General features: G+C 39.7%; 1 protein-coding gene across 1 annotated transcript; it reads left to right on the plus strand.

Annotated features, from left to right (window-relative positions):
• Nucleotides 1-2: 2 nt before the first annotated feature.
• On the plus strand, nucleotides 3-10,738 carry LOC145462563 (Golgi SNAP receptor complex member 1-like). Its single transcript, XM_081446113.1, has 9 exons — nucleotides 3-159; nucleotides 283-388; nucleotides 468-555; nucleotides 1,088-1,225; nucleotides 4,233-4,294; nucleotides 4,568-4,633; nucleotides 5,853-5,882; nucleotides 9,469-9,551; nucleotides 10,323-10,738. Exons 1-9 carry the CDS (start codon nucleotides 90-92, stop codon nucleotides 10,445-10,447), a joined length of 768 nt encoding a protein of 255 aa, XP_081302239.1. The 5' UTR covers nucleotides 3-89; the 3' UTR covers nucleotides 10,448-10,738.
• Nucleotides 10,739-13,010: the final 2,272 nt, after the last annotated feature.

Genomic DNA, 13,010 nt, shown 5'->3' on the forward strand with positions numbered 1-13,010 from the left:
TGGCTCAAAGCGTACCTGTCCGCAGTGTCTGGAGAAATTCACACAGCGGCTAACTTCAAAAGTGAATACGTATCACGTACCAGGATGCAATGCGAGTTGCCGCTATGATCGATGATGCAGAAAACATGGCTTCCTCAATCACTCCAACTCAGTGGGAAGGTTCGTGTTTTTCCCATTAATTCTCCCATATTTTCCTTCATCTTTTAAACGTATCTATTCTGTGATAATGCTATCGATGAATTCTTCATTTTGGAGTTATTTTTTTGGTGCTTTTCTCTACAGAATTGAGGAAGAAAGCAAGACAACTTGAAAACGAGATCGACCTGAAACTTGTGTCGTTTAGCAAGTTAGGAACAAATTACAGTCATCGTGATGGCTTCAAGGAGAGGTATAGCTTCTTTGAAATGAAGAGACATGGATTTTACCATCTGCGAATATGATTAGTTATCAGTGTCTTTTGTTTGCAGTTCTGATACGTCACCACTTTTAAACAGTTCTTCGAGTGAACGACTTTTCGAAACTATGGGACTAGAAATTGAACAACTGTTATCCAAGGTTAGTTCTGCAAGGAACTTTGTGTCATTAATTTATAATTTATTTGGCTATTTACTATTTTTTGTATTATTTATTCCATTATTGAATGTTATCATTTTAAATGAATAATAATTATTCAACTGAGATGACGTTGCCAGAATAAATTGTTTATCAGCAGTTTATTCCTCGGAGATCGCTGTGATCTGAACATTGCTCTCGTCACAAAATAAAGACTCTTCCATTGCTTTCTGTTACAGCCAAAGCCAAATATACTATCCAGCTGATTCAATAAGTTCTTTTTTTATATCCCTATTTTGAATCTAGATCCTCCGTTGAGCTCCAAAGCATTGATTTTAGGCATGTTTGAGAAGGTGCTCAGAGGAGAGGGAGGACTTAAAAAGGGGGTGTAGGGTCGGGATGATGGAGCTTGTTTAATTTAGCAAATTGCCAGCAGGTTACTTTGATAAAAAAGTGTCATATAAGTGATACATTATGGCTGTTTTTGAGTTTTGTATTTTGATTTTATGAATTGTTTGTTTTATTTTTGCCTCAGTTGACAGAGGTCAATGACTCGATGGCCGAGTACACTGCTGGTTTCAATTTGGGTCAACCTAATGCTACCCAGCTTCATACGCTCCAGAGACACAGAGATATTCTACAGGGCTATTCGCATGAGTTTTCAAAGACAAAGGTAAAATTTCCATAAGAATTATATAGAACTTAATGTAAATGTGAAACCTATTGAAATCCTGAAATTAGATTGTCTCATTTAGAGATCAGAAACTAGGACTGAACAATGTGTGCAAAGAAAATTTTGGGATGTTAGTTTCATTGGCAGTTACATTGGTTGCAATTTCGAGCCCTGGGATGGCTTTTAAAATACTATGCCTGTGTTATGCCTGTGTTATGCCTGTGTTAAGCCTGCAGTCTCATGAAAGGAAAAGGCCAAATTGGCCCTGTTTTTGTTTTTCTGGGGGCCATCTCTGATTACAAAGCGGGATTCCCAGAATGGCGCGCTCTGGCAGAAACACTGAGGGCTTGAAGTTATGACCAATACTATTGCATGCAGTTGTGACTAAATGTGCGGTGACTAAAACTTGCTCCTTTTCAGTTGCAATTTTGCAACTAGTTTTCAACCAAGCTAGTGGAGAAATAAAAATTTCAATTGTTTGGTGTGTTAATTACTATGGAAATGAGAACATGCTTGGGCAAATCCTGTCTAATTTACGTTCGATATTACAAACAATAATTATTCACTTTTTCAGATGCCATTTAAGCAGTTTCTTTATGAACATGTATCGCTTATACATAGTAAACAAACATGGTGGGTCTGCATTTGTAGCAAACGATTTTCTGACAGCCCAATGTACAAGCCAGATTTTAACGCTTGTCTTCTGTAAATGAACATGAACACATGCATGTTGATGCTTGTCTTGTATCTTGCTTTCTGCTGTAGTCATTTATTGCAGTAAGCTGAAACTTTAATTTAAAAAATGCAAATCTGTATTCAATGCTATGGTAAATAATGAAGCTGTAATCCTACTGCTTTGTCAAGTAACCAGGCGAGAAAACATGACATTCGATATGGACAAACACACTTATGTAAAAGTTGTATACATTTTTTTTCTTCTCTCCAAAATCTATTACATATGCGTAGCTTTCAAACAAAACAAACTATAGTTTTCGCTAAAATCTTAGATGCCGATAAAGAATGTTGTTAACCAGGGGTATCTAATCGATGATCAATGACATCAATGAATAATCAGTGAGTAATTGATGGATAATCAACTGATTATTCATTGATTATTGGCGATGATCTATGAGTAATCATTGAGTAATTGAAGCCCAGTAATTTTGTGATGTATCGATTACTCATCGATGTCATTGATTACTCACTGAAGACATTGATTACTCATTGATGACCTATTGATTATTCATCGACTACTCATCAACTCTCATTCCACGCTATGATTACAAATTTCTTGCTTTTTTATACGGATAATTTGTTAATTCTTTTATCTGTGTTTTACATGTTTGTCTTTTATAACAGGCGTTCCTGTTTACGTAATTACGCCAATGCTAAAGGCCAAACAACGTACCAACATATCGACATGTAGATCAGTAACCGCAAATACAGATTTGCAAAATTTCACTTCATGACTAATCGATGCAGTCAATGACTAATCGATGACTGAAAATTTTGTGGCCCATTGATTACTCATCGATTACTCATTGATCATCAGCAATAATCAGTGACTAATCAACTGATGACCCATGGATTACCTATCGATTTCTCATTGATGTCATTGATGTCATCAATTAGATACCCCTGGTGTTATTGAGAGATGTTGATTTCACTTCACATCTTCAAGTCACTGCATGTTTCACAAGAACAACACTGTTTCAAAGCGGCTACATGCGTGAAAACGAGAAGTATAGTTTGGTATTCAACCTTCATTCCACTCATTTGATGAGTATGAAAATAAATAAAAAATGAATTAAGATATCTTAGGGGCCAGCCTGGCAACCAAGTGTGGAAAGTTAGTCGCCAGTGAAAAAAATCTGGTCGCATTAATGACCCCAGTGGTTGCAATGTCAAGCTCTGCTATTGTAACTGCAAATCATGTTTGCTTTAAATGGAAAGGTTTTTCCTGAGTTAGCCTGTAAAGATCCTCCTATCCTTCTTCTTTCTCCAATACTGCAAGGCAGATGCAAAGTCAGATTGCTCAAGATTTCCCCTTCAGCAGAGACAACAAAAAAAGTATTAATCGATTGGTAAAAGCAATGTATGCGGAATGTTAAAATGTAGGCTCCAGTCTCTCTCAGAATTACTTGGAATGCCTGACACAAAAAGTACTCGTATGCAAACCTGAAATGCCAGTCATTTTTTGCGCTCATTTCAGGCTAGTAAGCACACATATTTGTGTTAATTTACTTTTATTATTGCCTGCTGCTTTGGAAGTACTTATACACGAGATAACTTGAGGTTTTTGTGTCAGTATGACTCCAAGATCATTTCATTTTGCGTCAGAATAGAATATTCCACATCAGTGAGGCAAAACCGCAGCATAGATTGAACACTGCATGCCTATGGATTTCGAGTTTAAACAACCCCCCTTGCCCTCGCAACTTCAAAAAGCTGCCTGTGGTATAGGTATGGATATTTTCTGGAATCACCCCTTATAAGAAGGAAACTTTGTAGAACCTTTTCTTTCAAAACTCCTTGGCAATGACCTACCAGTGTCCTGCAGAATCTCCACTCAGTCATATCACTACATAACTACTCTTATTCCCAGATGTCTGTCGACATGGGTTTTTTTCAGGCCATCGCATGAATGGTTGGTTTTAGCTGCCGATTCAAAAACAGAGTGATCAAGTGATGACAAACATCTTTTGGCCACAGTTTGCAGCTCAGCTGTTGAAAATTCCTCAAAAGTATCAAGTTTGCAGCAAATCTTGTCCATGCAATGGATTTGGTACATAGTTCGAACTCTTCTCTCACTTTTTTGAATCTGTGTCTGAAGCCAATAGTCCGTGACATCTGGTATCCATAGTATATTCTGTGCAGATGACATGCGCCCCTTCGAAAGTCTGTCTCTCATTTGTAGACACAATTTGGGTCGCTGAAGTGCATAGCATTGGGAAGTATTTTTTGTCTTGAATTAAGTCTAATGTCTAATGAAAAGTTTTATTTTTAGGCTAATATTCAAGCCTTCAGAGACAGAGAGGATTTGCTTGGATCAGTTCATAGAGATATCAAGTAAGAGTTTGTCCAGCCAGAGTTTTCCAAAGTTGCTCCAACAATTTCATGTGTTTATATTATGCTCTGGCTCTTTGAGAGATAAGTGTCTTGCCCTAGATGTAATACAGGGAACCAAGCCAGAGTCAAACCCGAGCTCATTGAACATGTTAAAGTCTCAACCACTATATCACTACACCCATTTGCTAGCTGATTTGTCAAGGAAAAATTGTCTTCTTTTGGTATTCACAGGTAAAAAGCTGTTCATGTATGTTTTCATATTTCTTTCTTTAGTGCATACAAGACTGGAATGAATAGGAGAACAGACCTGTACCTTAAAGAAAATGAGCATATAAGAAAGTAAGTCTGCTGATTTTGCTTTGTGTCATGAGGTGTTTAGGAATAGGAAGAATGAAACTGTAGTTTAGAGGGTGGCAACTAAATTGTCTCATGCTTATAAGGCAATACCTTCTATCTTTCTAAGGTACACCCTCTTGTTGTCAGGTTACAGCTCATAGCATTGCTTGAGTAGTTACACTATCAGGGTGCAAAGGAAACCAAATTTTAAACTTGTCGATTGGGCAAGCTGCTGCTATGATATGCCAGCCCTGAAAGTTTATATTGTCATTGGCCCCGCCAAGAAAGTTCTTACCAGAGCATGAAATAATTAATTTAAAGATAAACTGTAATACAATTATAGTTATATAATACAGTTCTGGCCTCACGAGTCCTCATGGGCCCGACGAGGATGAGTGAGTGAGTGATAATACAATTATTTCATCTTGTCCTGTATTTCTGTAATCTGATTTTCTAAAAAGAATTGTTCCCAAATTGAAAAGCTTTACTTGCCCCTTGGGCATGCAGTGGACAGAATCCACTAGCCCGGCTACAGGCACGATTTTCTTTGCACCCCATCTATGAGCAAACTTCTGTTTCCTGTGTCTCAATCAACAAGTCAGTGTAAAAATAACCAGAAATATGGGAACACACCTCCAGAAGAACTACAAAACACAAATTCACCCCACTCTTAGCAGAAGCTTTTATCAGAAAGTACAGTGAACCCTCAAAAAAATTTCCTTGTCTTTACAATATCCACTTCATTCAGCCTCTAGGATGGCATTCAATGAGAGATTTGACTGCAGTTTTGAGTTTAAAGTTATGGCTGTGGTCAGGACTGTTTTTGAGTGGGCTTATCACCAGAGATATCTTTGTCGTTTGTGGGAGGGGTGGTTATAAATAGCCAAGGTTCAAAATGAGATGAAAAAAAATTGATTTTGGCCTGAAGAAAATGGTACGTTTACTAGAAAAAGGTTTGGTGTGGATAAATGTTGTGTAAACAATTTATTCTCAAGGCAAAATTTCACTTGTGCTCAGACCTGCTGGAGAGGCAGTCCATTTTCATTTGAGCCATGCCAATATTTTTTGTCATTTAAACGAGCCTGTAGTCTTTCTAATAGCCACATCTAATTGTATGATCGGTAGAACTTAACAATGTAGGGATAACAAAGGCAGTGGAGAGGGAGGCGCGTTTAACCAAAGTTTTCATGGTATACCAACAAAACTTCTTTCTTTTACTTAGTTCTGATCGAATGGCAGATGAAGTGATTGGGTAAGTTGACTTTTTCTTAAAGTGTATATGACATGAAAAATAACTTCGGCTTATTTGAAAGGCCTTTTAAAATACAGAAGAATGGCGTTTTTCTTTTTGGAAGTGATGACGTCAAATTGTTTGCAACTAAAATATGGTAAAGAACTGAATAAATAGTGTCTCTAGAAATATTAAAGCAGATTTCTTGAAAATTGGCACAACAAATGTACATCACAAAAGAAACAAAATGACACCCTTAATGCTGTTGCCATAGCAACTCTTTCGGCTCCAGTCTCTTTCTGTCAAAAAACCAAATATCCCCATTTGCAACCTCTAAAGTGAGAGCAATCAGAGAATAATCAGCACTTAACACTGACTACTTAATAACTTGTGATAACTTGACTATGAAAAACGTTTCAAAACTATAATTTAGACTTGTAAACGTTTGGTTCTGCCTGAGCTATAACCTGTAAATCCTCGCGTTTTGGCATTGGCGAAAACCAGCCATTGACTTGTTTACAATACAGCTGGTGTTGAATTGTATCACTGCCAAGCTCCGTCCGCACTACGCCGGAGGAATTTGAAAACGGAGGTTTCACTCTGAAAATGCATCAAATGTTTTCCGTCCACTCTACGCCGGAGAAATTTAAAAACGCAACATTTACTGGTCCAACCTCGTTCCCAGGGTCTCTCATCTTACCGCCCTCTGGAGCGAGCGACGAGAGACCCGGGTCTCTCCTCGTTCGCTCCAGGGGGCGGTAAGATGAGAGACCCTGGGAACCAGGTTGTTGCTGGTCAGGGAAATCACATGATTATGACGACCCCGTCGTTTTCGAAAAGCTCCGTTTTCAAAATGTTTCCCGTCCAGACGAAAACGCAAAGCCAGCGTTTTCAAATTCCTTCAGTTTGAAGAGCCAATATTTCTCCGGCCAAGTGTGGACGCTGCCTTAAACACGGCCTCGGTATGGGCACGAATTTCTGTCTGGTACCTCTTCTGTTCTGTTGTCGTCTGTAGAACCTTACGCTGAAAGCTACGTGACAGGTCTGAAAAGGTCACAAACTCTTTACTTCTGGAAGACTAGTAAAATGGAACACACGGCCTTCTGGGTATTGTTAGCCTTAGTCTTGAGATTCACTCCTACTGTTTCTTTTTGCGAGGAAGGCGGGCAGATAATTAACCTGGACGAGATAAACAATCATTTCACGGACCTTCTTCAGGGATTAGACCTTGTGTTGGACCAATTCAACGACGAGAAAGGCGCGTTGTTCAAGTACGTCTTTTTACCCGGCTCAATAGACGCCCGGCGGACCGTGAAGGATGGAAACAAGTTTTGCGTCCGCGTCCAAATCGTGCCTTCTTCTTGCCGAAACACGGTGGAGAATATGTCCAAAAGGATCGACAAGTGCCCGGTGAATTTCAGCGATCAGAACGCGATTGATCAAACCTTGTGGTGTGATATTGAAATGTTATCCCGGCCGTGGTTGAACAATATTCAGATTCAGAAGAGAGTTTGTCAACGGGTGTAGTAGAAATCTGTCGATATCTTCGATGAAAAAAAAAATTCGTTGATTCAAATTCGTGAAGTACCCGCAGCCCCTCTGTACGTGTCTGTGTGGGTTGTTACGTTTCTCCATTTTTTATTTCACTTTTTTTTCTTTTGTTTTATAATTTTGTACCCTTCTGTACAATGAACTGAACTGTTTACAGAACACCTGTTTTTCGAGGCAACTTATGTTGTGATTAGTACTGTTGTGTACTTTTTTTGTCACTCAAGGTGCGAAACAACTCAAGCGAAAATCACCATTTTTTTTCTCAAATAAACCGTTCTGGTACATACAGGTCTTCGAACGATTTACGTCAAAGAATGACAATTAAAACTGACACGAAAGGAGTTTAATTGAACGGTGTTACTTGTGGCTCATGAATTACTTACTGAACAAAGAGGCGGCCATCGACCACCATTGTGATAACTCGATTATGAAAAACGTTACAAAGCTATAATTTAGACTTGTAAACGTTTGGTTCTGCCTGAGCTATAACCTGTAAATCCTCATGTTCTTCATGCAAGAAAATACGTTTTTTTGCCGTTGATGAAACACGCCCATCGGCTTGTTTACAACACAGTTGGTGCTGAATTGTCTCACTGTTAGACACCGTCCACAATACGCCGAAGGAATTTAAAAACGGAGGTTTCATTCTGAAAACGCATCAAATGTTTTCCGTCCTCACTACGGCGGGGGAATTTGAAAACGCAAGATTTACTGGTCATTTTGGATTTGTGTTTGAAGAAAACTTGGTAAGGAAAATCACTTGACTATCGTGACGCCATCGCCGATCTGTAACCTTCCGAACAATGAACAGAACGAAAACATAGAACTGTTTACAGAACACCTGTTTTGACAGTTTCGAGATAACGTTTGCTGCCATTAGTACTATTGTGTACTTTTTTTGCCACCTAAGGTGCGAAACATCTCAAGCGAAAATCACCATTTTTTTCCCAGAATAAACTGTTCTGGTACACGCAGGTCATCGGACGCTTTACGTCAAAGAATGACAATTAAAACTGACACGAAATGAGTTTAATTGAACGGTGTTACTTGTGGTTCATGAATTACTTACTGAACAAAGACAAGGGCGGACGCGACCATCAAAAAATATATTTTCCTCATATGAACGACTTGTTCCTGTTGTAAGTCGTTCACATTACGCCGGAGAAATTTGAAAACGCAGCTTTATTTCTACGGTTAGGCCTAACGTCCACGCTAATCCGTTACGAAGGCGGAGCTTCCCGAAAACGCTCTTCAAACAGGAGTATGAAAATGTGGGCTATTCGTTTTGCGTGGACGGGAAACCTTTTAAAAACGGAGCTTTTCAAAAACGATGACGTCACGATAATTACGTAATTTCCCTAACCGAGTTTTCCCCAGTCACTAATCCAAAATGATCGATGATTGTTGCGTTTTCAAATTTCTCCGGCGAACTGCAGACGGAAAACATTTGATGTGTTTTCAGAGTGAAAACGCCTTTTTCAAATTTCGTCGGCGTAGTCTGGAGGGGTCCTAAAAGTCGGTTCTCTGGAAAAGTGTAAGGTTCTGATCGTAATCTTGAAGTATTGGCCTGTTTGTCAAGTAAAGATGACCTGCGGTCTGATAACGGGTGTGTTACGTTCAAAACGTCGCCTTCTTTTGTTTTTCTTTGTTCCAAAACGGCGAGAGGTGTAGGTCTTGAAATGTAAAGTCTTTGGAAGCCGAAATTTTCAAGATCGATGCGTAATCCGTGTCACTTTTCTCCAACTTTCTCAATCCTTCTTTCTTTACGGTTTATTGTGGTATCTTTGCTGTTACCTTAACTTAGTAAGCTATTACTTTGAGGTTCGTTTTGGCTGAGATGAGGGTAAACTTTCAACACTGCGTGTATGGTGACTTACTGGTACCATGAGCTTGTTCCCGCTACATCTATCTGTTGTCTCGTTATTCACATATTTTTAGGTCTTTGCTGAAAGCTCGCGTCCTTGTTCCCTGATTTAGTTGTATGGAGCGTTTCAACCTCTGCATACTTGTCCAATCTGATTCTGATTTTGTTTTGTTTTGTTTTTGTCAATTGTAGAGTTGCACTGGCCACAAAAGAAAATCTTCAAAGCCAACGAGGTGTTCTTCACGGTGTCACCAACAGGCTTAGTGCTGTCACTAGTATCCTTTTGACAATTCCGTTGAAGAATTTCTTTTGCAACGTCAAAACTAGACAGGAATTGAAAAACCCATTCTTCATTGTGGACCCGCAATCTTATCGTTTATTTTCGATGTGGTAAGAAAATTATGGCGACAATGAATGTAAAGGTGTACCACGGATTAAGAGATAGGCGTCTTGGCTTAAGCAGAGAATGGTACCTCAGTTAGGAAGAGAGAAAGCGTCTTATTCGAGAAGGGATACCCTCTACTTTGAGGATAAGGATTGTGGCCCAAAACCTCTAGGAATCTTGCAGCTGCCATCGGAGGGTTTAGTGGATAGATGTGCCCCAGGCAAGACTTCGGCGCGGGTGCCACAGTTTGGTAAAGAAATTTTGTGTGATTTCCATATCATGTAAGAAAAACGTAGAATTCTCAGCACATGAACAGAGGGTAGATGGCTTAGCTGTCAAGACAGGGACGGCGGAGCCGGGGAAGCTGGGGTGGGGGCTAACCCCCCCGCCCAAATTTAAGCAAACAATACATAAAATAATAATTTTACAAATATCTCCAGACCCCATACGAGTTAGCGCCTCTGGCGCGCGCTTCTATGCCGCCCCAATTCAAAATACGCTCCGCCATCCCTGCAAGAGTGACCTTTTTCGTGACTGTTGTTTTGGCGACGCATACAAGAGGATAAAACACCAGGCGCTGTTTTAATTATGTAGTGTTTTTTTTTTCTTTTTAATTAATTATGTTGTTTTTTTAAGTTGTTTTCCTTGATGTGTTTTTTAGATCGTTTCCCCGCATTGAACAGTTTAATGCAGCGTATAAACGTCAGGAAAAGACGGGACTCGATCATATTAGCCAGTGTTATCTCTATATGTATTATACTGATGCTCATATACGCGCTTGGATGAACATGACAATTACCCGAATCTATGGTTCCGATGAACAATGACGACAATCTCTCCGAAAATCCACCGAAAGATTATCGATAAGAAACACTCGGGCGCTGGTTGGTCAGTTCCAGTTTCCCCCACTGGCAGTGCATCTTTCCATAAGAATTGAAGTATTTATGAATTATTACCAAGTGGTTCTTTCTAAGAGAACCTGTGCCGTGTTTTTGACGACAAAGATGAATTTTAAGGGACACTGAGTAGGTCGAACACGGATCTGCTGGCTTTAAAGATAACAAGAAACAATTAAAATGCGAGTTTTCCGGTGCACGACTTAGAAGATTAAGAAATCGGAGTATTTTCTCAACCTGAATAGAGACATAGAGATAAAGCGGTTTTGGACCCAAAGTATACTCAATCGCCATGTAGCGAAAATTGAAATTCTACACACTCCCGATGTTTTCAGGGAAGTCTATTTCATTTCCACGTAAAGAACGATGGGAGGGTATGAGTAACTTGATGGCGTGGATAAAAACGCAGATATATTTTTTTTTTGGCTAAACTACAGAATTCAGGGCCACTTTTGATCATCCCACCAAACGAGCCAGCTCGTTTGGCTCGTTTGCTCCTTTGTCATCCACTGCCGAGCCAAGCGAGCCAAACGAGCCACTAAATATATGCACCCCAGTATTGTGTTATTTTCAGTTGTTTTAATTTCTTTATCGTGTGCTGACCATTGTCACGCAATCTAAGAGGTTGCGTGACCCGGAAAAAGAGCCACTGTGTGAAGAAGGGTTCTGTTCGCGTAGTGTTTGGTGCATTGTATGATGAGCGGAGAACAGCACCAGCCGAATGTATTGACAGTTGTTGTCTTCAGTATTTGTTGCAAATGACATGGTATTATTGATTGATGTGTAAAAGGCTGGCAATTTAATTGGGTAACTTCTTTATCTGTTGAAACGGACCGCGTGTTGTATCGAATAGCTTGAAATCGGCGAAACACAATTTTTGTTTTTTTGTTTTGCAGTGTTACTTTAAATTATTTAATGAACGACTGTCGGTGGAAAATGGTTTGTTTGGCAGTGCAAAAAAAAAAAGAAAAATTCCCCAAGAAATCTGATATCAGAGACAATTGATTTGTGTGTTTACTCAGTGTCTGTTTAATTTTCGCGTTGTCTTCGACACTTAATTTTCCCTTACCAATGGCTTGGTGTTCTTAAGAAATCAAGCAATCAAAACACGATAAAATGGAACCAGGATAGAAGTCAGTTTTTTAATTCAGTTCCACAACATCTCTATAACTGAGTGAGTACCGCGAGAGGCTGCATCTTGGCTGACTAATTTCAATCTGAAATGTTAAATTAAGAGAGAAATGTTCGAAAACATGAATCTAGAATAGCCTTTATCCTGGATTAGGAATGGCTGACAGATCTGCCGAGTACGTCAAAAATGTGACGCTGGTATAAAACCAGTTACCATTTTTGGTCACAATTGATTTGTGTAGTAATGGTATAAATATGTAAATAAATCAAAATTAAAGATCTGAAATCTGGTGGCATTTCAAATGTTGGCTTAACAAAGATGTGAGCATTTTAACAGGGTTTGCTTGCGATCAATACCACCAAGGGAAGAGCGTGCTCTAAGAGAAGACAAGATAACTTTATCATTATTTAGACACGGCAAAAAAAAAAAACATCTGGCCTTATCAGAGGCCTCTCTCACACAGTGACACCAGAAGTTTTCTAATCAATTATAGATGCCTTTTAGCCCAATTAAGTTACTAAAGAAAGCTTTAACTGTCCACTAAGTATGTGAGTGAGTATTCACACAAGCGAAACATTGTCTCCCTACCTCTTCCCCAGGCGTCCCTCTTTGGTTGGAGCGCGGTGCCCGTGGAATTGTGGACTGTTTGCAGTTGAAAAACCCAACCTGAGCACACGGCGCACGTTCCTTGTTTCCCGCTCTTCGTTGGCGAAACGCGACGGCACGTGGGAACGAGGCAATCCTCCGTGGGAAAAAGGATGGTGGCTGTATTTTTTACCACAAAACCTTGCGAAACCTAAACGTCCCATAAAGTACAAGGAAAGTGATATTTTCGCAATTTTTCCCTGTGCTAACAACATTCTATATACCGAGTTTGAAGATGTTAAAACTTTTGTGAGTGCTTTTATGAGCGAAAAAAGTTTTCGTACCCTGAGAGTTCTTGGTAAATGTAGTAGTCAACATCTTTTTTCCTACGGAGGATTGTTTCTCAGTGTTCTTTTTCCTGTCGTGAAATATAAAGACCCTGAGAAAGAGGGTGTCGTCACGCCATTTCTGCAAGAACGCTACGTAAGCGTTTGCTAGGGACTTTATCCGACAAGTGTGATCTATCACTATGTATTCGCGACTCGCCAACTCGCCTGGCCCTAATTCTTGCTCCTCTTCTTTACTAGTCTGTTCTAGTCGTTTGGTTAGTTGGAAAGCAGCGCCAAAAGCGGCATGGGAAAAACTCAGGGTTAGGGGAGTAGAATGGTGCAGGAAAGCGCCCTAACCCACGCCACTGTTTTTTTTCTTAAACTGTTTTTCGGACTGCTCCCCAACT

This window comes from Orbicella franksi, chromosome 12 (assembly GCF_964199315.1).
Source record: "Orbicella franksi chromosome 12, jaOrbFran1.1, whole genome shotgun sequence".
NCBI lineage: Eukaryota > Metazoa > Cnidaria > Anthozoa > Scleractinia > Merulinidae > Orbicella > Orbicella franksi.